General features: G+C 42.6%; 2 protein-coding genes across 8 annotated transcripts; one reads left to right on the forward strand and one right to left on the reverse strand.

Moving 5' to 3' along the window:
• Nucleotides 1-4554: 4554 nt before the first annotated feature.
• Nucleotides 4555-12699, forward strand: LOC100560082 (suppressor of cytokine signaling 3). 6 transcript variants are annotated; one of them, XM_062957636.1, is made up of 4 exons: nt 4555-5116; nt 6214-6385; nt 7670-7760; nt 11850-12699. In XM_062957636.1, exons 2-4 carry the CDS (start codon nt 6362-6364, stop codon nt 12512-12514), a joined length of 780 nt encoding a protein of 259 aa, XP_062813706.1. In that variant the 5' UTR covers nt 4555-5116; nt 6214-6361; the 3' UTR covers nt 12515-12699. The 6 variants fall into 6 exon arrangements, with proteins under 6 accessions (XP_062813706.1, XP_008116656.1, XP_008116658.1 ...); XM_008118449.2 differs by lacking the exon at nt 7670-7760 and adding an exon at nt 7818-7941 and having other exon boundaries at nt 4567-5116; XM_008118451.2 differs by lacking the exon at nt 7670-7760 and having other exon boundaries at nt 4567-5116.
• A 2401-nt stretch (nt 12700-15100) lies between these two features.
• On the reverse strand, nt 15101-22312 carry rps9 (ribosomal protein S9). Of its 2 annotated transcripts, none has more exons than XM_008118454.3 (5): nt 22163-22311; nt 18120-18243; nt 17757-17879; nt 16784-16970; nt 15101-15371 (listed from the first exon to the last, which is right to left on the reverse strand). In XM_008118454.3, the coding sequence occupies exons 2-5, from the start codon at nt 18214-18216 to the stop codon at nt 15194-15196; spliced, it is 585 nt and encodes a 194-aa protein (XP_008116661.1). In that variant the 5' UTR covers nt 18217-18243; nt 22163-22311; the 3' UTR covers nt 15101-15193. The 2 variants fall into 2 exon arrangements, with proteins under 2 accessions (XP_008116661.1, XP_062813709.1); XM_062957639.1 differs by lacking the exon at nt 15101-15371 and adding an exon at nt 16487-16686 and having other exon boundaries at nt 22163-22312.
• Nucleotides 22313-27796: the final 5484 nt, after the last annotated feature.

Genomic DNA, 27796 nt, shown 5'->3' on the forward strand with positions numbered 1-27796 from the left:
CTTCTCAATACACTAAACTCAGTACCTGGAGGGATACAGAATCCTTTAATGCATCCATTGTACAACCCTGACAATTGTTTATACCAGGCATGGGCAAACTTTGGCCCTCCAGGTGTTTTGGACTTCAACTCCCACAATTCCTAACAGCTACTGGCTGTTAGGAATTGTGGAAGTTGAAGTCCAAAACACCTGGGGGGCCAAAGTTTGCCCATGCCTGGTATAGACACATTGTATTGATACAGCAGTAATGTGCATCATATTTCTGCCTACTTTTCATTTTTGAGAACCAAATTTTCCATCTCTTGGTTACATGGAGATGCTTCTCTGCATGTGCATGTGCAGCAAGGACATGTGTATGCAACTTATATTGGGGTATATAAAAAAAGATTGTATATGCTGACAAGAATGTTCTTGAAGGCTTTAATGGCTGGAATCACTGGATTGCTGTGAGTTTTCCAGGCTGTATGGCCATGTTCCAGAAGCATTCTCTCCTGACATTTTGCCCACATCTATGGCAGGTCAGACCTCACAACCTCTGAGGTTGCCTGTCATAGATGCAGACAAAATGTCAGGAGAGAATGCTTCTGGAACATGAACATACAGCCCAGAAAAAACACAGCAACCCAAGAATGTTTTCCTTCACAAAGCAAAGATATGGCAATTCCAGGAACACTAATGTTGCTGCTGTGAACTTTCAAGTATTTTGGATTTATAACTCTAAGGTGAACTTGTTCTGAGTTTTTCTAGGCAGGATTGTTCAGAGATGGCTTGCCATTGATTTCCTCTGAGGCTGAGTGTGTGCCTTGCTTAAGGTCATCCAGCAGGTTTTCATGGCTGAGCAGGGATTAAAACCATGTTGTCCAAGAGTTGTCATCTGACACTCAAATCACTACACTACATTGGCCCTTTCTAGAAAAATATATTGATCAAAATACATATATTACTCACTTATTCCAGAGTTTATGAGCAATGTAGATGCGAATGCTTGCAGGCACATATGTGCATCCACAGTTGCATACAGAGATATACACGCGTGGTCATATACTTCCATATAAGAACACACATCAAATATGTGTATTTGATACTCATGATATCTGAGATGGGCAATAATGAAATGGATGGAGGTCACCCCCCCCCCCCCCCCAAATACAGTAACAGGTCTGATTATCTGGCAGTGGAGATATATATAATCCAGTTTAAAGCAGATAATCTGGGATCGGGTCCTGGGATATAGGGCAGTGTAGAAGGGGCCTTGGTCTGTTTTGTTGGTTTCTTCATCTGAGGCTGGGTCTACACCAGGCATGGGCAAAACTTCAGTCTTCCAGGTGTTTTGGACTTCAATTCCCAATTTACCAACTGTTAAGAATTGTGGGAGTCGAAGTCCAAAACACTCGGAGGACCAGTTTGCCATACCTGGCTTGCACTGCCATATGGGTCCATATAATGCAGTTAAATGCAGCTAAACCACATTATATAGGCGTTATGCAATCATATATTTAATGCAGTTTGGAGCATTATTTAGTAGTAGTAGTAATAATAATAATAATAATAATAATAATAATAATAATAATAATAATACCTTTCTTATATCCCACCCTATCTCCCCAAGGGGTCTCAGGGCAGTATATATGGTTTCATGGTAGTGTAGATCGAACCTGAGTTGTAGAGTCCCAGATAGTAGCCATGGGGTATGACAATAACCTTGCATGCTAGGTCACAAATATTTGTGAAAGTTGAGTCAGACCCATCAAAGCCAGTTTTGCATACATTGACTGGCAATATCGCTACAAAATTTAAGGAGACAGTCCCTACCCAACCTACAGATGATACGGGTTGAAGCTGAGACCTCAGGTATGCAAAACAGGTGCTCTACCTCTGAGTGAGGATCAGAGGATTGACATAAAATGAAGCCAACCTGAGAGTAGTTACCCAACCAGTCTGCTGCCTGTAAGACCTCCAACTCTGTCAACATGAATGCAAATTCCGCACGAGGAGAACAGACAGCTTCGGAGGAAGCAAAATGCAACAACACTGAGCAAGCCTTTGAGTGCCTTGATGTTAAGCAATGGGGGGGGGGGGGGGAGGGCATGGACAACACACCAGCATGATGTTGAAAACACATGACTGCTACCAAAAGTTATGTGTGCCTTAGCAGAGCTATATGGACAACTCAGACTGGGCCCAACAGCTGGATAAAGTGGAATAATTTGCTTCTGATGGCAGGTTTTGGGGTACTAAAGGACAACAACCTATAATGCCACAACACTGTGGTAGTTTGAGCATTGAACTATGGCTCTGGAGACCACACTTGGCCACGGAAGCCCGCGGCATGATCCTGGGCAAGTTGCACACTCTCATCTCCAGATAACCCTGTGATATTTATTTATTTACAACATTTATATCCCGCCCTTTTATGTCAGAAATGACCTAAAAGCATAAGCAGCTGAGGGGGAAAAGGAAAGGGTCTGAGGCTGTTAGGAACTATGGGAGCTGAAGTTCAAAACACTCGGAGGGTCGAAGTTTGCCCATGCCTAGGTTAGACTGTGAATGAACAACTTGCCCAAATAAGTAAGTGCTACTGGGACTTTACTTCTATGTATAAAGTTGCAGGAATCACCAGGTCAAAACCTCAGGACTTCTTGCTACTCTTCTTGCAATCCCCTCTTGGGTTTAGCTGAAATGCCCACAATCATCTGGAATGGTAATAGTGTATTGATATGAGAGCCATCCTTGGACACATCTACTCTGTTAAATTAATGCAGTTTGGCACCACTTTAATTGCCATAGCTCAATGGTATGGGACCAGTGCAGCTGTGTTTTTTCAAGCTCTTTAGCCTTTTCTGCCCAGGAGGGCTGGGGCCTCACTGAACCACAGCTCCTAGGATTCCACAGCCTGGAGCCCTGGCAGTTAAGACGGGTGTCAAACTGCATCAAGATCCTAAGGGTTCCTTAACTGTAAAGTCCCCTGAGGTGGCCAGATGGTTAATGGCGTGTGTGCATGTCTGCGCGCGACACTCCAGGTCTTTTCTCTCCTTCTCTGGCTCTTCTTTTCTCCCTTTCTCTTGTCTTCTCTTTGTTCTCTTCCCTTTCTCTCTCCTCCCTTTTCTCTCTCTTTTCCATTTGTTCTCTCTCTCTCCCTGCTCTCTTCTCCCTATCTGTTTTCTTTCTCTCTGTCCTCCTTTCCATTTCTCTTCCTTCCTCTCTTGTCCTGTCTCTCTCTCTGTCTCTCTCTATTTTTCCTCTGCATTCTCTTCTCCCTTTCTGTTCTCTCTTGTCTCTTTCTCTTTTCTTCTGTCTCTCTCTCTTCTTCTCCCTTTCTCTCATCTCTGCTCCCTTTTCTCTTTCTCTTCTCCTTTTCTTTGTTCTCTCTATTTCCTTTTCCCTTTGTTCTCTCTCTGTTCTCGTCTACCTGTCTCTTCTATTTCTGTGTTCTCCTCTCCCTTTCTCTTCTTTCCTCTCCTGTCTTGTCTCTCTATTCTCCCTTTGTTTTCTTGCTCTTTTCTTTGTGTTCTCTTCTATCTTGTCTCTTTCTCTTTTCTTTTCTCTGCTTCTCTCTTCTCCCTCCTCTTCACATTTTTCTTTCTGTCTTCTCTTCTTTTTGTCTCTCTCCTTTCTTTTTTCTTCTCCCTTTTCTTTCTCTTATCTTCTCCCTTTCTCTTCTCTTTTCACGCTATTCTCTATTTCCTCTTTCCTATTTCTCTCCCTTCTCTTGTCCCTTTCTTTTCTCTAGCTGTTCTCTGTATCTCTTTCTCTCTGTTCTCCTCTCCCTTTCTCTTTTTTCCTCTCTTGTCTTGTCTGTCTTCTTCCTTTGTTCTTTCTCTCCTTTTTCTCTGTTATCCTCTGCTTTTCTCTTCTGTCTTCTCCCATTCTTCTCTCTTCTACCTTTCTCTTATTTCTGCTCTCTTCCCTTTCTTTTCTGTCTTTCCTCTCTTGTCTCTTTCTCTCTTCTCTTCTCCCTTTCTCTTCTCTTTCCTCTTGTCTCTTTCTCTCTCATCTCTTCTCCCATTATTTTCTCTCTGCTCTCTTCCCTTTCTCTCTTCCCTTTGTTCTCTCTCTCTTCTCTTTCTCTCTGTTCTCCTCTCTTTCTCCTTTCCTCTTGTCTCTCTCTTCTCCGTTTCTCTTTTTTTGTCTCTCTCTCTTCTCTCTCTCTCTTCTCCCTTTCTCTCCTCTCCTCTCTTTCCTCTTGTCTCTTTCTCTTCTCCCTATCTCGCTCTCTCTTTTGTCCTCTCCCTTGTCTGTCTCTCTTCTTTTTCTCTCTTCTCTTCTCCCTTTCCCTTCTCTCCTCTCTTTCTTCTCTTCTCCCTCTCCCCCTCCCTCCCGGATCACCTTACCCAACCTCTCTTCGCTCTTCCCTCTGCGGCAGGGAGGGAGGGAGGGAGGGAGGCGGGGGCGGGCTTTTCCCCTCCTTCTTACCAACAGTCCCTTCCACACTTCCAGGAATCACCCAGAAAAGAAAAAAAAAGAAATCAAAAATTGTGGGCGGGAGGGAGGGGGGGGTGGCCTCTCGGCGTCCACTTCCGGCCAATCAGAGGCCGGCCCAGGCCCTCCCGGGTGGCCAATGAAGAGGGGCGCCATTCATAAAAAGTAAATACTCGGCGGCCACGCTCCTCCCAGCCCCACGCACAAGCACCGAGGGAGGGAGGGAGGGAGGGGAGGCAGGCATTATTTCCCATCACTCTGCAGCCGGCCATGCCTTGACATTGCCACATTGGCGCTCCTCGGGGGTCTTCTTCTCTCCCTTTCCCCAGACCCTCCTCCCTCCCTCTCTTTCCCTCCTCTTCTTCCTCCGAAGGGGTCTTCTCCCCCCGACACGCGTCAAGTCATTCACAGGAAGAAAACACGGGAAAAGCCGCCAGTTTTGGGAACTCCTCGGCTCTCCCCAACTTCTGCCTCTTTTTCCTCCCGATCCGATTTAAAAGAGAACGCACGGCTATGAAGATCCACTGGCAAGGCTTGTGTTTGACTCTGAATTTTGGGGAAATATGGGCCAGCCAGGAGAGCGGGTTGGGCGGCGTGTGAGTCGCCGATCCCGCGAAAGGGAGCCCGCTTGTTGATTCCGAAGAGATCTCTCTTTCCTCTCCGAAGGATCCCTCCAGTGCTTCTGCTTTTGCCAAAGGTGAGTCCAGAAAGAAAGAGAAATACAGGAGGGGGCCTCTTCGTATAGGTTGTTGTGAGTTTTCCGGGCTGTATTGGCCATACTCAGGAAGCATTCTCTCCTGACGTTTCACCCACATCTAGGGCAGGCATCCTCTGAGGCTGTGAGTTAAAGTGTTCACCCTTTGCAATGTATCTACCCCCTATTTTTATCCATAGAAATGGAGGATGAACCACATTAAATGTCCAATGTGTTGTCGAAGGCTTTCATGGCCAGAATTACAGGATTGCTGTGAGTTTTCCGGGCTGTATGGCCATATTCCGGAAGCATTCTCTCCTGACGTTTCGCCCACATCTATGGCAGGCATCTTCAGAGGTTGTGAGTTAGTGTTCATCTACTGCAATAGAAATGGAGGATGAACTATACAGAAACTACATTAAATGTTCAATGTGTTGTCGAAGGTTTTCATGGCCTGAATCATTGGGCTGCTGTGAGTTTTCCGGGCTGTCTAACCATGTTCCAGAGACTTATGGCAGGCATCCTCAAGAGGTTGTGAGGTCTGTTGGAAACGAGGCAAGAGGGGTTTATATATCTGTGGAAGGTCCAGGGTGGGAGAAAGAACTCCTGTCTTTTTATGGCAAGTGTGAATGTTTCATTTGGCCTCCTTGGTTAGCATTGAAAACCCTTGAAGCTTCAAAGCCTGGCTATTTCCTGCCTGGGGGGAATCCTTTGTTGGGAGGTATTAGCTGCAAGGCCATTCAATGCGAATCAGGGTGGCCAATGGCAACATTCATATTTGCCTCAAACAGACAAGGGTTCTTTCTCCCACCCTGGACCTTCCACAGATACATAAACCCCACTTGCCTAGTTTCCGACAGACTTCACAACATCTTAGGAAGCCTGAATAGATGTGGGTGAAATGTCAGGAGAGAATGCTTCTGGAACATGGCCATACAGCTCGGAAAACTCACAGTAACCCAATGATTCCATCCACGAAAGCCTTCAACATCACATCCTGACTTTGTGTTTGAGACCCAGCAGCTGGGGGATAGTTCTTTCCTATTTACGCATTTTAATGACTTTCTCACATTTAGTAATTGTATACTTCCACCCACCAGGCTCCAAAGCCAACAGAATCCGCAAACTGGAAATGTTGAAGCGTGGGATCAAGACACTCAAATCCCTTTTAACCCGACAAGGAAATTTCTTCAGAACTCCAGTCTAGATCCGTAGCATAATCTTGCCTGGCTTATTTTGTTCCTGAAGATGAAAGGTTACTTTCTTGCCCAGGTCTGTTCTGAATATTTATTGTTTTTGTCATTGAAACATGTACCAAGCAGCAGTGGGCAACGTGTGGCTCTCTGGATCATGCCAGACTACAACTCCCATCTTTGCTCTGTATGGTTTGGCAATGATGGGTGTTGCAGTCCAGTGATATAGGGTCATTTTGCCTAGTTTTTGTACTAAAAGTGGAGTGAGGCTGTACCTTGACAGCAAAGCAATTGGTTTTTTTTTCAATTTAAAGATTTCAAGCAGGGCATCTACACTGTAGAATTAATGCAGTTTAAGATCACTTTCACTGCTACAGCTATGTAACCATGGGGATTGTAGTTTTACGAAGTCTTCTTGCCTTTTATGCCAAAGAGGACTGGTGCCTCAGCAAACTATAAATCCTGAGATTCCATACCATTGAAAAGTGAAACTGGTGTCAAAGTGTATTAATTCTACAGTGTAATGCGCCCAGGACCAGTCCCTGCATTTCCCAGTTCTGTTGGGAAATGGACCAACTCAGTATAATGCACCTTATTATGTTCCAGCCCAAGTTAAACATGCTTAAATCCTATTTAAGTTCAGACTTGGGTCTGTGCTTGACTCTTCCTGAGTTAAACAGGTCTAAATCCTGTTGATTTAAGTGGAAACTTAATCCAATGCTGAACTCTTCCCTACTGAAAATGACAGGGCTTTGTTGTAGCCGGATTGCTCCTTTAAAACTGAGCAAACAACAAAACTCCTCCTGCACCACGGTTGTGAAAGGAACAATACAACAACAACAAATGTTTCCCCAAAGAATAAAGAGGCTGGGAGGGAAGTCTTAACTAGTTCACCAGGCCAGTCTGTGTAGATTTAGCACATCTGGACTTCATGGGTTTGGATCTAGATTTGAGCCTGTTTAGAGGAGACTCACTGCAACCAACAGAACAAATGGTAAGAAGAATCCATGCATACTCTCCAATTATTACAGTTCAATCCTGTAACTGCCATGACTGCATCCTATCCAACTGTGTGATTTGTAATTTGGGCAAGGATTCAGAATTCTCTCCCCTGAACTATATGTCCTAAAATACTCTGAGTGCATGTCTTTTGTTGTTGTGTGCCTTCAGGTAATTTGAATGTACGGATCCCTCCTTGTTTGGGGGAAAAAGCGATCTACCCAAATGCAATAAATATGTTGGGACCATTTCCGTTCTGCTTCTTGCTTTTATAACCTCACACCCCCAGCTAAACAAAAAATCCCACTGGAAACAAATTTATATATATTGGATGGCTAAAATTCAAACTTTCATAATTTTTTAGGTAAATTGCCTAAATTTTGGATATACTTCTGCAAGAAAACTTGAATCCGTCAGATTGAAATGTGCTCTCTACACAAATGGAGCTTCCAAAAGTAATGCATGTTTGCTTCTCTCAAATACAGTAATGTGAGTTTAAAATTTCTTTTCAGAGGAGCTCTCCTCCCAAAATCCTTGCATAAAGTTGTTGCTGAATCCATTACAAAATAAAGCAGTGGTGAATCAGAGATGTGGGGAGAGAAAACCTGAGCCCAGACCCCTATTAAAAGTCCTCAGGTACCAGAAAGATTCTCAAAGCATATCCAGACTGCATGAATATCGAATAATATATGGGATTTGTAGTTTGGGGAATCACTAGAGCTCTGTAACTGAGAAACCTAAATATGTCACAGAACTGCAAATACTAGGATTCCATGGTTTGGAGCCATGGCATTTGGGTTCCATAGTATGGATCCATGGCAGTTGAAGCTGAATCAAAGTTATCCCATAGGATTCTCTGCTGTCTTTCATGGGAGAGGGCTAGAAGTCGCAGAAAGCTTCATTTCCCGGGATTCCATAGGAGGCAGTTGTGACATTTAAAGTGCAGGGAGGTTATATCCCTAGACAGATAGATATGTCTTCCATTGATACTTAACCATTCAAAACTGGTATTGTGCAGAGATTCAACTGGCATTGTTCTCTGAAAGTGAGCAATCCTTCAACCTTTTTGTCCCCAAAGTGAATTATTCAATTGCACCCAGCATAGAGGTAAAACCTATGGAATGGAGGCCTAAGTTATGGGCTTAGTTAGACCAGTGGGTCCCCAGGTGTTTTGGCCTACAACTCCCAGAAATTTCAGCCAGTTTACCAGCTGATAGGATTTCTGGGAATTGAAGGCCAAAACATCTGGGGACCCACAGGTTGAGAACCACTGACTTAGGCAGATGGTTACAAACAATTTCATGTAAGACCTAACTCTGTCATGAATGAATAAAAAATCCTCTTCTAGGCAGGACTGACCTTCTCCAACAAAGACTGGAAGGCAAAAGCAGTGACTCATTCAGAGGAAGCAACCTATGGGGGGTGGATGCTTCAGGCTTATGAGCTGTCAAACATATTGTTTCATAACTTTGAGTAGCTGCCTTATACCAGGTTAGACTATTGATCCATCTACCTTGCTAGTCTGCAGTTGCTGACCAGCATGTCTCTTACTTGACAGCTCTTGGGAATATCTGGCCCTGCAGAAAGGATTGGATAGGCAAAGCCAGCCCTAGCATTAGATAAAAGGAGGATACTGCCCTGGCCAGTAGATTGGGTCCATCACAGAAGGGCAGCAAACCTTTGGCTCCTTAACACGCTAATTTTTAGATCGTTACTATTAGGAATATAGGGGATATATTTGTTGGATCTGAATGTAGCAAAATGTCCCAGCCAACCGTTGGGTACTGTGTACATTCTGATTCTGATGGGTGCGGTATTATTTACCACCCTGGCTTGGCAGCAAAATGTCATGGATCAGGTCTGGGGATGTACTGTGTTTATATGCCCCTCCTAAAAGGTATATATCCTTTTACAGCTAATAGTAGCAACTATAATTCTTTGAAAGCAAAGAATCACTAGAAGACTACATGTTATGATTGAAGACTACATGTTATAATGATGATTATAATTAGATTGCAAATTCCATCTGAAATGTAAGATGTTCAAATGACCATTCCTGTCCAGCAACACATTGCTCATATTCTTGAAGCACAGAATTAAAAACTTTTCCTAAAGTGTTTCTTTCAGTTGGGCGACACTTTTGCACTATTAGAATCTCTAATCCTATTAAAAGGAATGCAAAAACTGAATTATAAACTATTTGTGTACATAACCCTGCAGTGATGGGGCAGAAGAGATAAAGAGGTGACAAACAGAGAGATGCAACCACTTTCCATGTCATAGCAGGAGGAAAGTGGACACTTCTAGGTACTGGGCATGTGTCACGAATGGGTCTTTCTTCCTAAGGCAGTCAGTGCTGTAACTATTGTACAATACAATATTGTACTTCCCTTTTCTAGGCTTCAGGGAATTCCAGCATTGCATCTTTTACTTAATCAGTTTCTTGTTACAAGTGGTTGCTGGCGATTTTGTGTCTTTGGGTTTACAAATACACAGGAAGAACACAGTGAGAGCAAGACAATATATACAGTAGAGTCACTTATCCAAGCTAAACGGGCCGACAGAAGCTTGAATAAGCGAATATCTTGGATAATAAAGAGGGATTAAGGAAAAACCTATTAAACATCAAATTAGGCTATGATTTTACAAATTAAGCACCAAAACATCATGTTTTATAACAAATTTGACAGAAAAAGCAGTTCAATACACAGTAATGTTATGTTGTAATTACTGTATTTACGAATTTAGCACCAAAATATCACGATATATTGAAAACATTGACTACAAAAATGGCTTGGATAATCCAGAAACTTGGATAAGCGAGGCTTGGATAAGTGAGACTCTACTGTACATCAATTTGTTAACATTGTGTTCCACCTCCTAATAACAACCATATGACCTCTTGAAGTCATCCCTTTCCAACATCTATCACCAAGGCTGCTCTATCTTGACAGCTCCATGTCTGTTTATGGAGCCATGAGTAATAATGGAGTGCAGAGCTTGCAGGACTGAAGCACTGAAACGTACTGATGAGCAGGAAAAAGGACAACATCTTTCACCCGCGCAGGACTCCCTGTTCTCTGGAATTGGCTAAGGTTCTCATAGTGGCAGGTAGAACATTTTTGTGAGCTCATGCCTGCTATAATAATAAGTATTTGTAGGTCACTGCATCCTGGCAGAAGATCTGTTCTTATAGAGAAGAAAATAGTTAATACTGAGATGAAAGTTTTTCCCACTAGTGCTGGGAAAATACATTCCTGTAGTATCTTGAGCAACTTGACTTTGGCTAATGGCAGACATTCTGTGCCACTCTCGTTCTTTCCCCATGCAATCTGAAGTCTGTCCAGCCAAAATTTTACATATTTTGGCTGCACAGACCAAAATCTAACTAATGCTGCATACTTTGTATGATCAGCTGGCCCTAATAAATTGTGCGTAATGCTATGTCCTGCTACTGAGTTAGGTATGTACAATTCTCTGCCTCTCTGACACATACACATGGATCACCAAAGCTTTAGGCAGAGTCATGAAAATATGTATGTCAAAACTGCTTTATCACTATATTGATCATGAAGAGTAGGCAAGACAGACCCCTCCTCTTGATACCTACTGGCTGTTAGATATTGTGGGAGCTGAAATCCAAAACATTTGGAGCTCCAAAGTTTTCCCATGCCTGTGCTAGAGACCTCACATCTTTAATTTGTTAACATGTTTGTTTGTGTGGTTGGTTTTTTGTAGTGGCACTTGCACCAATGTGCATTAGCTTCCTTTCTTTCAAGTCTCTAGTCCTCAAGGCATCTGAAAATGCAGAGGCAGTATGAGATCTTACAAATGGCAGGTGAATAGTGGCACCAGCTTTGAAGAGTTGGGAACCTTGAGCTGACCATAGTTGCATTGGCTGGATATCCTTGAGAAGTATAGTTCCCAAAAGTTTCTTTTCCAAGTTTTGGTCTTGAGCAGTACATTCTTTACAGCTAATTGCCTTTTTAGTGTGAAACCAACCCAGTCACTCAGCTGTGCCTTTGTTTTGCTGAGTGTCACTTTCACTGAGGAGTCCAGAAACAGTCAATTGCAAAAGCTGTAAAAAAGCTGAGCTTGCTGGGGTCAGTCAGGTTCTGAATAACAAAGGTCAGGCTCTTTGCAAGAAGCTGAAAGCCCCATGGCAGCATGCTCTGACAAGCAGTGTCCGCTATAGTGTCGGCTTGCAGGTCTGATTAAAACAGGATATCTTCAAGAGTCTGTATTATATTACTAATGTATTTTCCGACCCTGCTCTCCAACTTTGGACTCTGCTTCAGATGTTGCAGGTAGTGCAACATCTCCAAATTCACCAACACAGGAAACAATGAAAAGCTGTGGTATGTCTTTTAACATGAAGATTCAACTATGAATAATTTAATTTCTTGACTGTATTGGCATATCTTGGATGAAACAGAGGGGACTCTGGAGGGTTGAAAAGAGAAGTCTGTCTTTCATCTGGTGTCAAAAAAGAAAGTAGGCACGGTCTCTCTAGTGTGTGAACCGTTTCTGCCTTCCTGTTTCAGATGCCGCTACGGTAGCCAAGCAAGATCTTTCTGGGCCAACTGGAGGCGCAATGGTCCCCCTGTGCTGGTGCTGCCCGTCGGCACCTGCCCCAGCTGTGGCGGCCATGAGCGGCGCGGCCACCCCTTCCTACCACTTCAAGAGTTTCTGCGGGGAGTTTGAGCGGGTGGAAAGTGCCCTGGAACGCTTGGAGGCCAGTGGATATTACTGGGGCAGCTTGTCGGGAGCTGAAGCCAAGCGGCTCTTAACCTCTCAGCTGCCTGGGGTCTTCCTGGTGCGGGACTCTTCTGACCACCACCACCTCTTTACCCTGAGCGTCCGCACCACCACGGGCATCACCAACCTGCGCATCCAGCAACAGGGCTCAGCCTTCCACCTGGAGGCCCTGCCGGGGGCTGGCCATCCTCCCGCTTTCTGCTGCGTGGTCCAGTTGGTAGAACATTACCTCTGCCTGGGGGCCGTCGATGGAGGGCCCTGCTACCTGGAGAGGGAGGGACAACTGCCCGTGCCTTTGGCCCTCACTCAGCCGCTCCGGTGCAAGGTGCCCACACTCCAGGAGTTGTGCCGCCGGGCCGTGCGAACCAGTGTGCAGGGCAGAGGGGACCTCAGGGCTCGCTTGCAAGGGCTACCGGTACCCCAGGGATTGTTGAACTCATTATGCAGCTGAAAAGGACAAAAAAGGTTATCAGAGGGGACCGACAAGGAGGCCTCTGTTAAGGCCTGGAAATGCAGGTGGAGTCTTTCCTTCCAAACATTCTCTGCACAATACAAGGACAGGACTGGCAGCCCACAGTGTATTGTTGAGGATATCCTATTGTTTTTCATAGAATAAAGCAACTGGGATATTCTGAAGCCAACTGTTTTTTTTTTAATCCAGATAATTGCTTTCAACTCTTATCTTGGATCTCAAATAACTCAATCCTGGGAGGTGAAACATAGAAGTGGGGTCACTCTGATACAGAAGTCTATTTCATTTAGTTCACACTTTCCTTAAGCCACAGCATGAGAAATAGGAGCCCTCAGTGGCACAGTGGGTTAAAACCCTTGTGCTGGCAGGACTGCTGACTGGGGAGAGCGGGTGAGCCGCCTCTGTCAGCTCCAGCTCCCCCTGTGGGGACCTCATGAAAGAAGCCTCCCACAAGGATGGTAAAACATAAAACATCCAGGTGTCCCCTCAGCAAAGTCCTTGCAAACAGCCAATTCTCTTACACCAGAAGTGACTTGCAGTTTCTCAAGTTGCTCCTGACACCAAAAAAAAAAAAAAAGCATGAGGAATGTGTCTTTCTGTGTTTTGGGTCTCCATTGTAGCCAATGGTTGGGGGATTATGGGAGTAACTGTTTAAGAAATCTGAAGGGCTCCTGGCCACCACTCATCAAATTCAGTTGCATCTTGGCAACTGCTGCAAAAAAAATAACCTCAGAGCAGGAACCGCAGTTATATTCCAGTGTACAGAAAAGTTGTCATTACTCACAGACAGAACTGTGTTATCAAACAGCCCCTGGCTGACTTTGGGCCAGCAACATTCAGCCTGAGGAAGGCAAGGGCAAACCCCCTCTGAACAAATTCCAACAGTAGTCAGAAATGGCTTGAGAGCACACAATAACAAGTCTTTACGCAACAAAGGTATCTGATTTTCTGCACCAGGCCAAGCAATCTGGTACATAAGAGCCGCCTATTCCTTTTCTGCAGACTTACAATTCATGTTTGACCACCACGCCACCACCACTTTCCAGTCAATGCTCTCACTTGGGGTCATTCCCGTAACTTGACACTTTAAAGAATGCTGACTTGGGAAATCAGTTACAGAAAGAGTACTTTGAGGCGAAAGAAATTATGAATTCAGCTTTTATGCTGTATCCAGAGGGGTTTTTGTGCATATTTTTTTTGCAAAAGCCTGACATTTTCAAACACGTACCACAGAGCAGTTTAACAAATAACAAGGGAGTCACAGGCCTGTTTAGGGGCTCCCGACATCGGTACAAAATATTAATAAAGTTCTTTCTTTTCTATGTTATGCTTCCCTAACTCGGAGAAGGGTAGGCAGATTGTAAGGACAGTAGTTGCTGTGTTCCAACTCATAATCGCAGTATGCTGACTAAATGGGAGTTGCAGACTATACTATATGGAAACACACAAATTACCTGCAGCACTTTCAACCCCAACCTCCCCGCCTTCCCAGCTGAAGTACTTCATAAGGAAGCTTCCCATGATTAATTTCTCATACGATACTCAAAATGAATTGTCATATTTTTCATACTTCTAATGGAGCACATTTTAAAGCTTCCATGTCAATTAAGGGTTAAAAAGCACCTTTTTTAAGCCCATGCTTTCAAGTCCTCCCTCCCTACAGCACTAAGGAGCTTAAATCAATTGCAGTGACTAGTCTGATTTCAATCTTACTCTTGGGTTAAAGGTACCGGATTTCTTGTTGATGAGCCAGATGTCTTCCTGGAAACTACTGAGAATCCCTGCCAATTTCTCTTCAGGGCTAGGTGACCTGAGAGCTCTAAGCGGCTCAGATTCAACTCCAAGGCCAATTTCATTTCAACTGCTAGTTGCTTGTGGGGTTTCCTTAAAGTAATCATGCAAAACTGGGTGGGCAAAGTTGGTGGATATTGTGGTTTAATTCGGCACCAACCCCCAAATTTCTCCTCTTATCCCATCTGCCATCTGTTCCTGTATATGCTTCTGGGAAAGATCCCAATTTATTAATCTCTGCCAATTTCTTGTTCACCTTTATGCAGTTTTCAAAAAGAAACCTTTTATCTACTACAGAAAATGGCTGAATACAGCTGTTTGCATGCATACGTTAATTCCAGTAAAAATTTCACATGGGATTAGACAGCAAAACAAGAAGGGGAAGCGGTATCAAAGGCCCAGGGAATAATGACCCCAGAGGGCATTGGAAACTGCCTCTGTTTGGAGCCAGCAAACTAAAAAGGAAAGGCAGGGAGGGGCAGAGGGGGAAGAAAAATTCCTGAAATTGTTTGTGTTCTGGGTAAACTGGAGTTCACTACTTCCTATAGAAAGAAGCATGCCCCATTGCCCTGGTTAACTACCTCCTCTACCTCGATCACATAATTATTCTTTATCAATTTTGGAGGAATCCTGTTCCTGAGGCTTTCCTTGTTGTTTATGCAGCAACACGTGCCCCAAAATGCAAAGGTTTCATTCAGAAAATATAATGCAAGAGACATTTTGTCCATAACCATCAAATATTTCCAGCATCTTTGACAGCACAAGACTACAGTATTTATTCCCAAATATTTTATTGTGTGATGTTACAATAAAGTAGGCTGGATTCCCCACCAGTCTGTGTGACTAGGGCAGGATGAACCTCACAGCTTAATCCTCCTCTTCATCATCTCCACCACCAGCACCGGCCTGGCCCTTCTTGGCATTCTTCCTCTTGACACGGCCTGGTCTGCCACCACCATATGGAGAGCGGAGGGAGAAGTCGATATGCTTTTGAGAATCCAGGCGAACAATGAACGAAGGGATGTTCACCACCTGCTTTCTTACACTGAGGAAAGAATGATACAGAAGTAATGGTTACAAGACCTCATGCTGTAAGAGGTGTTCAATAATGGAACTCACTGCCTCAGAGTGTAGTTGGGGGGTAGTCATTTTCTGGAGGCTTTTAAACAGCCTGATGGCCATCTGTCGGGGTGCTTTGTATGTACTTTTCCTACATGGCAGGGGGTTGGATTAGATGACCCCAGGGAATATTTTCCAACTCTGATTCTATGAAGTATGAATGAAACTACTCTTTTATAAACTCTTTTTATTGCAGTAAGGTTCCTGTTAAATTCAGTTAATTTTTCTGAAGACCTACTGCTCGCATCAACTGGCTATTAAAATTAATCACTGCATCATCCCACCCCAGAGCTCTTTAATTTTTCTGGATCCAATTCATAAACTTCTAGATCATTGAACAGGGGGAGATAGAAACTGCAGTAAAAATTACCAGGAAGGGCTCAGGGCTAGAAAATCCTTATGTACAGCCTTCACCGTTCAAAAAACGCACACCTAGATTACAGACCTATTACCAAAAGCAAAGAGAATACCTATTTTCTCTGCTACAATGCAGGTCAACACTTACTTGCAGTCTTCAGGCTATCCCACTGCTCAGCAATATTAGTATGTTCTAAATACAAGGTGCAATTTAAAGCCCCATGGCTTTTTTTTACTCACAAAATGGATTATGGAATAACCAAAGCTAAGCTACAGGGGTCCAAGTTATGGAAAAATCTTATTTTAGTTTGACATTTTCTGTTATTTCTTGCAGAATTAAACACACAGACGAGGTAGGCAAATAGAGCGTCAATGATGGTATCTTGGTTCTTGACCCGTTCAGAAAAATCGCTTCTTGTACATTTTTTCCAGAAGTGACAATTTATTGTATAAATATATGTCACAGTAACAAAAACCAGAAGAGAACTTCTGGATGTATCTTGATCTGGAAGCATCTCTTTTGCACTCTGCTGCCCCCTGATGAAAAAAACTGGCCCCTAGACCCAATGTAATTGACCACTACTGACCTAAATTCATGCCAGCTTTAAGTAACTGGCAGGCTGCTAAGAGGGATTGCATTAGGACTTCGTATTGAGAAGGAACCAATACTAGCTGTTACCTTCACTGTTCATGTAAGCAAGACCTTCGCAAGGTGTACGGCTGAGCCGCAGTGAGCCTTGCCGAAAACTGGTAGTTTTGTTTGGAACGCGGTCTCTACTTGGGTTGAAGGGCTACAGAGTTATCCGGGATTCCAATCCAGGGAAAGGGTTGGTAATTTAAAAAGCAATACTGCTGAGAGACTGTCACACATCTCCTGGCACAGGCTACACACAAAAGACATCACAACAATTATTGCAGAGGCAACTTCACTTATGCAACCAAAAGCAACTCTCTCATCAGCTCAAACCCACAATGGCATACCGGATGTGTCTCTGGCGGATGAGCACCCGGGCATGGTGGATCGACTTGGCCAGGCCCAACTTGAAGACCTGAGTCTGAAGACGTCTTTCCAGGAAATCCTCAATTTTCAAACCCAGGATGTAATCCAGCTTCATCTTCCCCTCATCCAGCACTCCAATCCTGACCAGACGCCGCAACAAAGCATTGCCTAGGGAAAGGGGAAACACATATAATCAAAATAAGGAATTTCGTTTACATCAAATGGAACACATTACACGTTTAACACATACATCTAAAGACCTCTGGGTTGCGATCAAATCATGGTTAATGCGGAATGATTTTGCATGATTATTTTAATACTCAAAGGGTTGACCAAACAAGAGGTTTGCAGACATGACAAAGAATAAAGCCTGACTCCTGGAGCATCATGAATAGTTATTTGTTGACATTTCCAATTTATGGTGTTCCTCAGGTGAACGTATCAAGGGGTTTTCTCTGCAAGATTTTTTCAATGTGGGTTTGCCTTTACCTTCCTCTGAGGCTGGAGCTTATGACCTGTCCAAAGGGCATCCAATACGTTTCTATGGCTGACTCGAGATCTGAATCTTGGTCTCCAGAATCATAGTCTACCTATCAAGCCACCACACTGTGCTGGCTCTTCTAACCAGGAATTATTATGCAGTTCTACTTCAGCAGTACAGTACAGAAAGAATATAAAGGGAACCTGAATACTGACTTTGCATTTCAATTTCAGGCATGCATACAGAACAATCTTCCATCTTAAATACATTAGTGGCCTATCCCATTACTGTAAAGAAATCAATGATAGGTATACAATTAAGCAAAGGGAGAACCTCAATGGATAACTTATGTAAAGGCAGCAATGCTTTGTATTCTATTTACCTTTACGCAAATCTGCTCGCGAAAGGTACTGAGAGCCCCAACAGAAATACTAACATGATCAACATTGGTACACATAGGCATTGTCACTTACCCTCAAAGAGACGCCTCTGATCCTTCTCATCCAAGGTGAGCAACTCACGGGCAGCTTTGCGGATCTTGGCCAAAGTGAACTTCACTCGCCACACTTCACGTTTGTTTCGCAGCCCATATTCACCTGAGATTAAAGACAAAAAAGTTTTGAGTTTTTTTTTAGTGTGGAACAGACTGTTTTGGGAAGATAACAGACTCTCTGTTGTGTATCTTTAATGATGACTTTCTCTCAAAACCGCTTGATGGTGGATTTCTGCACTGACAGGAGGCTGGGATAGGTGTTCTCTCCAAAACTACAAAATGCATCTGCCTGTAGACTGCAGCTGTTTAATGAAGTATTATTTTCCCATGCAGGGAAACTTACCAATGAGTTTCAGCTCTTGGTCAAGGCGTGACTTCTCAAAGGGCCTCCTGGGGGTGACATATGTCTTTCGACACACCCAACTCCTGGCAACTGGCATTCTGGCCTAAATGGACAGAGCTCAGCCCTGTAGGCGAATAAGAATAGATGGAGTATATAGAAGCAACGAGCAGGCACAAATAGAGAAGTACATGAAGACTCTATATGGTTTATTCTGTTTCTCAACTGCTATCCAAAATTGTGATAAATGCTGGGTTGAGCAGAAATTTCAGGTTTGAACAGGAAATCTCAATGTGGTTTCTCACCCATACTGTCAACAGTACCAACTGTATATCATATTTATTTGCTATGGCAAATACCTTTCTACAGTGAGGTTATACCAATTATTCTAAGAACAGTTCTATACACTAGAAATCTACTTGACTAGTGTAAATAATATAGTTTTCTACTTTCCAGTTACTAATGGTCAAAATAGTATCTAAGGCCCCTTCCAGACAGCTGAATAAAATCCCACACATTTGCTTTGGACTGGGATATATGGCGGTGTGGACTGATATTCAAGTTCAAAGCCGATATTGTGGGTTATTCTGCCTTGATATTCTGGGTTACATGGCTGTGTGGAAGGGCCCTGAGTAAGAAAAGAATTTCAGACAGAAACAAAACAAAGGACACACATTCCTCAAAAAATTACAATGACTCAGGCTTGAACTTCTGTAACATCTGCTGTCTATTGCCTACATCAGCAAATATAAAGACACTCTCACTCTACAAATCATCATGGCCAAACTATAAAATATTTTAACCGAGGGAGGGTATCTAAAGGGATAAGAAACTTTCATCCCTTTGGAACAGATGCCCTGAAAGAAATACATGACAGTCAGGGAGCTGTAATACCAAGAAAATGAACACTAAAATGCAAGAATACAATGCTGCATGATGCCAATATTAACTCACCACAGAAAAGTGTTTTAATAAAAAATGAATGCTGCTGTTAAGAGAATAAAGCTACTTGTACCAAACGATCTGCTACCTATAACAAAAACCATATGGAACTAAACATTCTATCTAGTGAAATGGAAGCTGGTACTTACAGCTACCAACACATTTCATGTTGGAACTTCCATATCTATGTCCATTTTGGAAAGTTCCACCACTACACACTCCTGAACACCATTGCTTGATTACTATTCATTCAATGCACAATAGCCTCTACTATATTTCTTTAAAGCAGTGGATTGACTTTGGCCTTGCAGGCTGCTATAAATTATAATTTTATGCATTTTAGTTGTTTTGTTTTTGTGTCTGATTAGATGTATTATGTTTTATTTAATTACTTGTTTTTACTTATTTTTTGGCTAGCTCTTAAAAGGTTTTACTGAAGTTGTTTTATGTATTGTCTCAAATTTGTGTTTGTTTCATTATTATGGTATTGAATGTTTGCCACTTTTGTTTGGCAAACAAAAGTGAGTCCCCTAGGGGAGATGGGGCGGTTATACATACAGTTTTATATATTATTGAGAATTCCCTCACAAAAGAAATTAGATTCTCCCCCACCCTTCAATCTTTCCGACCCAGACTAAAAACATGCATTTTCAAACAGGCTTTTGACCTTGAGTAGACTGAAATGGGCCTATATGAGGTTGACACTTTGGAAATTTAGTTGTGAATTGATGGCAGCTAGTTTTATCTGCAGGTGTTCTGTGTTTTTAAAATTGTGAAATTTTATTTTATGTTATATGTGTTGATAGTGGTTTGATATGTTATGTGATACTGTTTTTTCTCATGTACAGTTTAATGTTACATGCTGCACCCTCGAGTACCTCTGTAAGCCATCCCGAGTCCCTTCAGGGAGATGGTGACAGGATATAAATACAGTTTATCATTATTGGTATAAAAATACACTCGTTTCCTTTTTTTCGTGTCAGGAGCAACGTGTCAGGCTTCTGGAGTGAGAGAATTGGCCGTCTGCAAGGACGTTGCCCAGGGGACGCCCGGATGTTTTGATGTTTTACCATCTTTGTGGGAGGCTTTTCTCATTTCCCTGCATGGAGCTGGAGCTGATAGAGGGAGCTCATCCGCGCTCTCCCCGGGTGGGATTCGAACCTGGCAGCCTTCAGGTCACAAGACTTTTATCCCCTAGGCCACCGGAGGCTCCTAAAAATGTATTACAGTTGTCTCTGGTATCTGTCAAGATTTCCCCCTGGGGATAAGAGTGGCATATAAATTAAATAAATAAATAAGATTTGGTTCCTGGACCGGCTCCACCAACTATAAATACAAAAATCAATGGGCTCCCAAGTCCCATTACATACAATGGCATTCCTGACATAAAATGGCAAAATCAAGGTTTGCTTCTGAGATGGCTGAATCCAGGGATATGAAGAGTTGAATGCACTTATCAACATATACTTTAGTAGTTTTGGGTCTCAATTAAGAGACAAAAGTGGGGTAAAAATATAGTAAGTATCAGTCACGCCTAATTAGCATACCTAGTCAATTTCAAAGAATGAATTTTAAGTTAACATTCTCTTACTACTGAATTTTAATCTTTGTACCATAGATATTATATTTTATACAACTGTGATTTAATTTAACACATGTACTGAAACATGATTTGACTTAAAATATATTGTATGCATTTTATGTTGATGTGTTTAGACTATGTTGTAGAGCCTGCCATAATCCATGAGAGGTAGTTAACAAGGAATATTTATGTTGTCAAAGGCTTTCATGGTCGGAATCACTGGGTTGCTGTGAGTTTTCGGGGCTGTATGGCCGTGTTCCAGAAGCATTGTCCCGATGTTTCACCCACATCTATGACAGGCATCCTCAGATGTTGTGAGGTCTGTTGGAAACTAGGCAAGTGAAGTTTATATATCTGTGGCAAGTCCAGGTTGGGAGAAAGAACTCTTGTCTGATTGAGGCAAGTGTGTGCGTTGCAACGGGCCACCTTGATTAGCATTTAATAGCTTTAAAGCTTCAAAGCTTGGCTGCTTCCTGCCAGGGGAGATCTCTTGTGGGGAGGTGATTAGCTGGCTCTGATTGTTTTTTATCTGGAACATGTCTACCTCCATGATAAAATTAATGTCCCATGGTACTAAGACTACATTTCATTGCAGCTAACACCTCCCAACAAAGGATTCCCCCAGCTAGGAAGAAGCCACACTTTGAAGCTACAAGGCTATTCAGTGCTAATCAAGGTGTCTAATTGCAACATTCACCCTTGCCTCAAAAAACGAGAGTTCTTTCTCCCACCCTAACATTCCAGATATATAAACCCCACTTACCGAGTTTCCAACAGACGTCACAACTTCTGAGGATGCCTGCCATAGATGTGTGCAAAACGTCTGGAGAGAATGCTTCTGAAGCATGGCCATACAGCCCCAAAAACTCACAGCAACCCAGGAATATTTATTATTCTCATCATCCAGAATGTCCACGCTTTCAGGAAATATATTAATGTAGATTCCACACATTTGGTGCCATCAAACGTTTTGGGGAGTAAAACTCCCATCATCCCCAGCCATCATTGCCAAAGGCCCAGGGATTGTCAAACGAAAACTCTAAGATATTCCACAGGCAGATTACTATACATATATATATATATATATATATATATATATATAATCTCTCATATACATGTATAGGTATATAAATACAAAGTTAGCGTTTCTTCCTAGTGGATAAATACATATCCCTACCAAACCATGGTACTAAGAAAAAGGGTCCGTTTGAGAAAAGTAAAAGGAAAACTCCAATTAACCAAATGAGGCCTACTAAACCAAGCCCAAGAAAGCGACCACACGGCGTTCGGCGCGAGCTGCGCATGCGCTTCTCTCGGTCCTACGATCCGCGCATGCGCAGGACACGAGTTGAAAATGGAGGCTCATGCTTTTGTGAGCCCATGTGCAGGCAGTCATCTAAAAGCGGTCTTTTCTACCGTCTTCTATTCTTCTCTCCCCGCGGCCGGTACATTTCGTGCCCGTACTCTTTTTTCTACAAATCCAAGCCCTCCAGGCAGAACCCAAACACGACACCTTCCTTACCTCCTACCAGCTCCAGCGACCACTGTCAAAAGGAAGTGGAAGCGCCAAGGAGGCTGCTTATATACGGCCTGGAAAAGACCCGCCTCCTTATTCCATTAGCCAATAATAAGCAGGAAGGTTCTCTGACTGACCAATTGGTGCTGGCTGTCATGAGAGAGTAAAAGCCAAAGAGCGTCGGCTCTGAGAGTGGCGGAAATAGCAGACTGGAAAAGCCAGGTAGGGAGAAAGCACGTGGGGGAGAAGAGAGTGGTAGCGGTATAGTGTGAAGCTACACTGTAGAATTAATGCAGTTTAACACCACTTTAACTCTTATGGATCAATGCAGTGGAATCCGTAATTATTTTGTACTTTCCAGGGATTTTTGCCCCATCTAAACTGCCATATAATGAAGGTTGAAACTGCACTATATTGTCAGTGTAAACCAGGCATGGGCACACTTGGGCCCTCCAGGTATTTTGGACTTCAACTCCCACAATTCCCTGCTGGCTGGAGGGCCCAAATTTGTCCATGCCTGGTTTAGACGCATTGAACTCATTCAAGCCATGGAATGGAGTTTCAAACTGCATTATATATCAGTGTAGGTGGAGCCTTGGCCTTTTGGCTATTTTAAGTGTATTTATTCTACTTTGATCCGTTTTTACTACAAAGTACTATTTAATTGTTTTTTTTAACTTTTGTATTGCGTTTTTTAAACTTAAATAAAGCGTATGCTTGTTAACCGTCTTGATTCCCCACAAGGATGGGATATAAATAAAGTTAATAATAATAATAACAGCAATAATAATCTTAGGGTTGCTGTGAGTTTTCTGGGCTTCCATGAGGGGAATTCCAGACAAGAAACAATCAGGGCCAGCTAACACCTCCCAGCAAAGGATTCCCCCCATGCAGGAATCAGCCAGGCTTTAAAGCTTCAAGGATTTTCAGTGCTATTCAAAGTGTCCGGTTGCAACATTCACACTAGCCTCAAACAGACAAAAGTCCTCCCCCCCCCCCCCCCCCGGACATTGCACAGAGATATAAACCCCACTTGCCTAGTTTTCAACAAACCTCACAACCTCTGAGGATGCCTGCCATAAATGTGGGAGGAATGTCAGAAGAGAATGCTTTTGGAACATGGCCATACAGCCCAGAAATCTCACAGCAACCCATTGATTCTGGCCATGAAAGCCTTTGACAACACAATAATCTTAAATTTTATTTGGCTTTCATTTCATGAAGTTCATGAGCAAACAGAAATTGCTCCTATGTTGGAGGAATTTGCCATTTCTTTTAATAATAAATATCGCAAATTCTTATTTTAGTACTACAATATAGCTTACAAAAGTCAAAAATGAAAGAAAAGCTGAAAGAGGAAAAACAAAAGATAAAAGTTGACTTTCTATCTTATTTATGGCACTTAGAAATCCATGCAAGTATTCTCTTAACCTCAAGTTCAACAGTTCCCTTGCCTGCTAATTTATTCTCATTACGAGAACTACAAATTACAGGGATTTTGTTTTGTTTAACTACTAGCTTGGGTACCCAGCATTGTCCAAGTTATTTGAAAAAGTCAGTTTTTAATTGTATAAAATGCATAAGATTATGGGTGAACTACAATTCACATCATGCCAGGTTAACCCCAAGAAACTCCATCAGTACTTAAAGTGTGTTATGTTGGGCAAGTTTGCTCTGGATTCATTATCAATGGGGTTCAGTGTGCTTTCTGGCTGTAAGGTAAACTACAACTCCCACTATGATGAGTCAGTTTCCTCCAACCCCTCCAGTAGGTTGAGTTAGTCATGGGGGTTCTGTGTGCCAAGTTTGGTCCAGGCCCCGCGTAGGTGGAGGTCATAATTTCTCTGGTTGTGGGTGAACTACAACTCCCAGAAAGGAAGGTCAATTCCCTGCAAACCCCCCAGTTATCAAATTTCGGCATATCAGTTATGTGTGTCAAGTTTGGCCGAGATCCATTGGTGTTTGGGTTCACAGTGCTCTCTGGATGTAGGTGAACAACAACTCCCCCAAATCAAGGTGAATTTCCCCCCAAAACCTCCAGTATTTTTTTGCTAGTCATGCGGGCTCTATGTGCCAAGTTTGGTCCAGTTCCATCTTTCGTGGAGTTTAGAGTACTCATTGATTGCAGGTGAGCTATAAATCCCAGTAGCTACAACTCCAGACTTTCCAGGCCAATTCCCCTCAAAACCCACCAGTACTCAAATTTGGGCATATCGGGTATGCATGTCAAGTTTGGTCCAGATCCATAATTGTTTAGGTTCATAGTGCATTCTGGATGTAGGTGAACTACAACTCCTACAAATCCCTCCAAAGACCTCCAGTATTTTTTCTTGGTCATGGGAGTTCTGTGTGCAAAGTTCCAGGTCCATCGTTGGTGGAGTTCAAAGTGCTCTTAGATTGCAGGTGAAATATACATCCAAGTACCTACAACTCCTATAAATCATGATGAATTCTCCCCAAACCTCTGTACTATGTTTAGTTCCTGATCAATTCCTCTGTCTGCTGTATGCCATACAAAAGAGTAGGAAAGGGTTATGGGAGAGACAGTGGGTGGGGTCATGCAAATTCCACACCAATTGAGAGAGAAAGGAACACTGGGATGTCTGTGGTGGAGGAAAAACAGAAAATCTAGGAGGAAATTGTCCCCGAGTGAAAGCCTTCACTTGCGTGGTGGGAAGTATGGTATTTGTTGAAGACATAGGCAGGGCTCTTAGACATGTTCACGGCGCTCGCTATAGTAACCTGCAATGTCGTTGGAGGGAGGGTCATTGGCGTTTCCTGTGTAGTGGGAGCTATAGCTATTTGTGGGAGTGGGAGCCTGTCTGTGTAAGTGGACACCCCAGCCACATACACACATACATATTTTCACTTTTATTATGTGTATAGATTGAAATGTTCCAAAGAGACAAATCTATATCAGGACCATGGAGATTTCCACCCTGTCCCAAAGCTCATTGTGCAAGCTCCCCCCAGTTTGCACCACTCTGTCTACCTCACAAGGTTGTTGTGAGGATAAAATAAAGCAAGTTGGAATGATAGAGGCTGCCTTGAAGTTTTTGGATATAAAGTGAAATAAAAATGTAGCAATAAGGAATCAAAACTGTCAAGATATTCAGATCTGTGACCTTTCTTGTTGCAACAAGATCTGTGCCAGGGAACAGAATGTTGTGGTTTAAGAGGCAGAAATCAGCGAGATGCCTTCTCTTTGAACATTAATGAAAAGAGAAGGTGGCAATACCATAATTATGGAAAATAGGCTTGTCAGAGAGAAAACTGGAGAAGGTCCCAGTATCATTAATGGCTATGCAGTAGATGGATTTTCAGTAAATACTGAAATACTGTCTGTAAAACCAGGTAATAAGCAAGACCTATAGAAATTATTTCTGCCACAGAGCCATTAAAGGCATATGAACGGTTTCCACTCTGGAAACCTTAATAGGAAAAAAGCACACTCTCAGTCGCTCTCAGTGGTGCAAATGCCAGCGCTCTTTCCAAGGCAAATTGCAAATACAGGGCTATAATCCGGATTAGGATTATAGTGGCTGTATGCATGTGCACCTGCTGTTTACCTTCAAATAACCATCCAATTGCTAATCACATAAAAGCCATCTTTTCTGTAGCTTGGCCCAGAGGAAGACTGGAAAATGCTGTATGCAATTATTTTTTCAATATTTATTGCTACTGATGCAAGTGAATATACAGTATAGGAAACAAGAAGCCTATAATATATAGTATCCAAAGACTCATATTTATTGCTCAAAAATTAATTTAATTTAGTGGGACTTCTATTTCTAATGGATTTTGAACAAAAACCAGACACTGTGTGTATTAGGGGCAGATATTTGAGGGCCAATAAGATATAAATAGCTTTCATAGATGGCGAGATTGAATATGTCCCTGAAGCAAGAGGATATAGCTCTATCTACTCTGTCTATTTAATGCAGTTTCAAACTGGTACTGAAGGATGTGTTTTCACTGTATAGATAATTACAGAGGAAATCCTGGAACCAGTTTGAGGCCCAGATGGTGATTGATCAAACTATAGAGCATTGATGTGCATTAAGGGCTTTCTTTTGCACATTTTTGTGAGAGTTTATTGTCTACCTGCTACAGTTGGAAGCTGGTTCAAACTGCATTAAGTGGTCTGTGTAGATGGGGCCTATGATAAGGGCAGCAGTGCTGTTGGTAGGACCTCTCTTGTAAGACAGGATTTTGCTGAGGAGCCAGATTAAGTGTGCCAAAACTGGGCAGCAGCAGTAATGAGAGGTGATATTCATAGAGGATTTCTTAGAGAAATACATCTCCTTTTAAATATCTTTTATCACATAACCCTATCTTGAGATAATACAAAAAAGGCAAAAAGAGATAATGTCAGAAAATGACACTCCCTCATTGGATATTATTGGAGTACAGCAGAGAACAAGTAGTATAGATAGCATAATTGCAAGTGCCACTTTGGCTAATGATGCAACTGGACAGAAGCCAAAGGGAAGTTCAGCTGTTGATGCGCTCAGAGGTGACAGAAAAGTCTAAAGCTGCACAACACTCATATTAAAAGGATTTGGAATGCAAGAAGCATGAATCGGGGCAAACTAGGCATAATAAAACAAGAAATGGAGTGAATAAAGTTGCAGTAATTGGGGTTTTTTTGTGCCAGAAGTGACTTAAGAAACTTCAAGTCACTTCTGGTGTGAGAGAACTGGCTATCTGCAAGGTTATTGCCTAGGGGCTGCCCAGATGTTTGATGTTTTACCATCCCATGGAGATTTCTCTTATGTCCCTGCAGGGGGAGCTGGAGCTGACAGAGGGAGCTCACCCACTCACTCCATGTTTGAACCACCGACCTAATGGTCAGCAGTCCTGCCGGCACAAAGGTTTAACCTACTGCGCCAACAAGGGCTCAATGAGTGAGTGAGCTAAAGTTGACAGGGATTGGAAAATGAACTACTTCATATATCTAAGAGTTCCTTTTGAGAAATGATAAAACATTTGTTTTTTAAATTTTCAGTCTTAAGAAATTGGAGAGGAATTGGTTTAGTCCTTTTTTAAAGTATTTTTCAAAGCTTTGAATAGGAATGTAAACATTGTCTTTCTGGATCTGGGTTCTGTTTTGTCTAATCTTGCACTTGGAAGCTGTATCCGTTGTGTGTTCAGTCTCACTGTATATCACATTGGTTATCCATGTGTAACCATCTTGTGTGAGTTAATACTTTGTGCATATGCCAACACTGCATCTTCAATTGAATATACACTGTGCAAGCTATTCTGAAAACACTTATTTTTAGTAGTGTTCATAGACTGCATGAGACAAAGGCTATTTCTATAGTGACAAAAATACATTGAGAAGCATTCAGGAATAGCAGAGCCCTGTGGTACCCTAAAGAGTAACAGTTACAGCACAAGATTTTGGAATCTACAGTTTACTTTGTAATGTACAGTCCAAGTGTAACTCTATGCAACAATAAAATGTATTAGTATTAGTACTGTGGGACATTTTTTTATCATAGAGGTAGACATGCTCCAGACAAGAAACATTCACCTCCCAACAAAGGATCCCTCTAGGCAGGAACTAGCCAAGCTTTGAAGCTGAAAGGCTATTCAGTGCTAATCAAGGTGATCAATTACATTCACACTTGCCTC

The sequence above is a fragment of the Anolis carolinensis genome, chromosome 6 (assembly GCF_035594765.1).
Source record: "Anolis carolinensis isolate JA03-04 chromosome 6, rAnoCar3.1.pri, whole genome shotgun sequence".
NCBI classification, from domain to species: Eukaryota; Metazoa; Chordata; class Lepidosauria; order Squamata; family Dactyloidae; genus Anolis; species Anolis carolinensis.

What these genes read in the sequence shown, in the direction of transcription:
- LOC100560082 (XM_062957636.1), top strand. Translation starts at nt 6,362, where the DNA reads ATGAAAGGTTACTTTCTTGCCCAG. An exon ending in AAGGTTACTTTCTTGCCCAG is followed by an intron (nt 6,386 to 7,669) that starts GTCTGTTCTGAA and finishes ATAATTTTTTAG; the next exon opens with GTAAATTGCCTAAATTTTGG. An exon ending in CACAAATGGAGCTTCCAAAA is followed by an intron (nt 7,761 to 11,849) that starts GTAATGCATGTT and finishes TTCCTGTTTCAG; the next exon opens with ATGCCGCTACGGTAGCCAAG.
- rps9 (XM_008118454.3), bottom strand. Translation starts at nt 18,216, where the DNA reads ATGCCAGTTGCCAGGAGTTGGGTGTGTCGAAAGACATATGTCACCCCC. An exon ending in TCAGAGGCGTCTCTTTGAGG is followed by an intron (nt 16,971 to 17,756) that starts GTAAGTGACAAT and finishes CCCTTTCCCTAG; the next exon opens with GCAATGCTTTGTTGCGGCGT. An exon ending in ATCCGCCAGAGACACATCCG is followed by an intron (nt 15,372 to 16,783) that starts GTATGCCATTGT and finishes TTCTTTCCTCAG; the next exon opens with TGTAAGAAAGCAGGTGGTGA.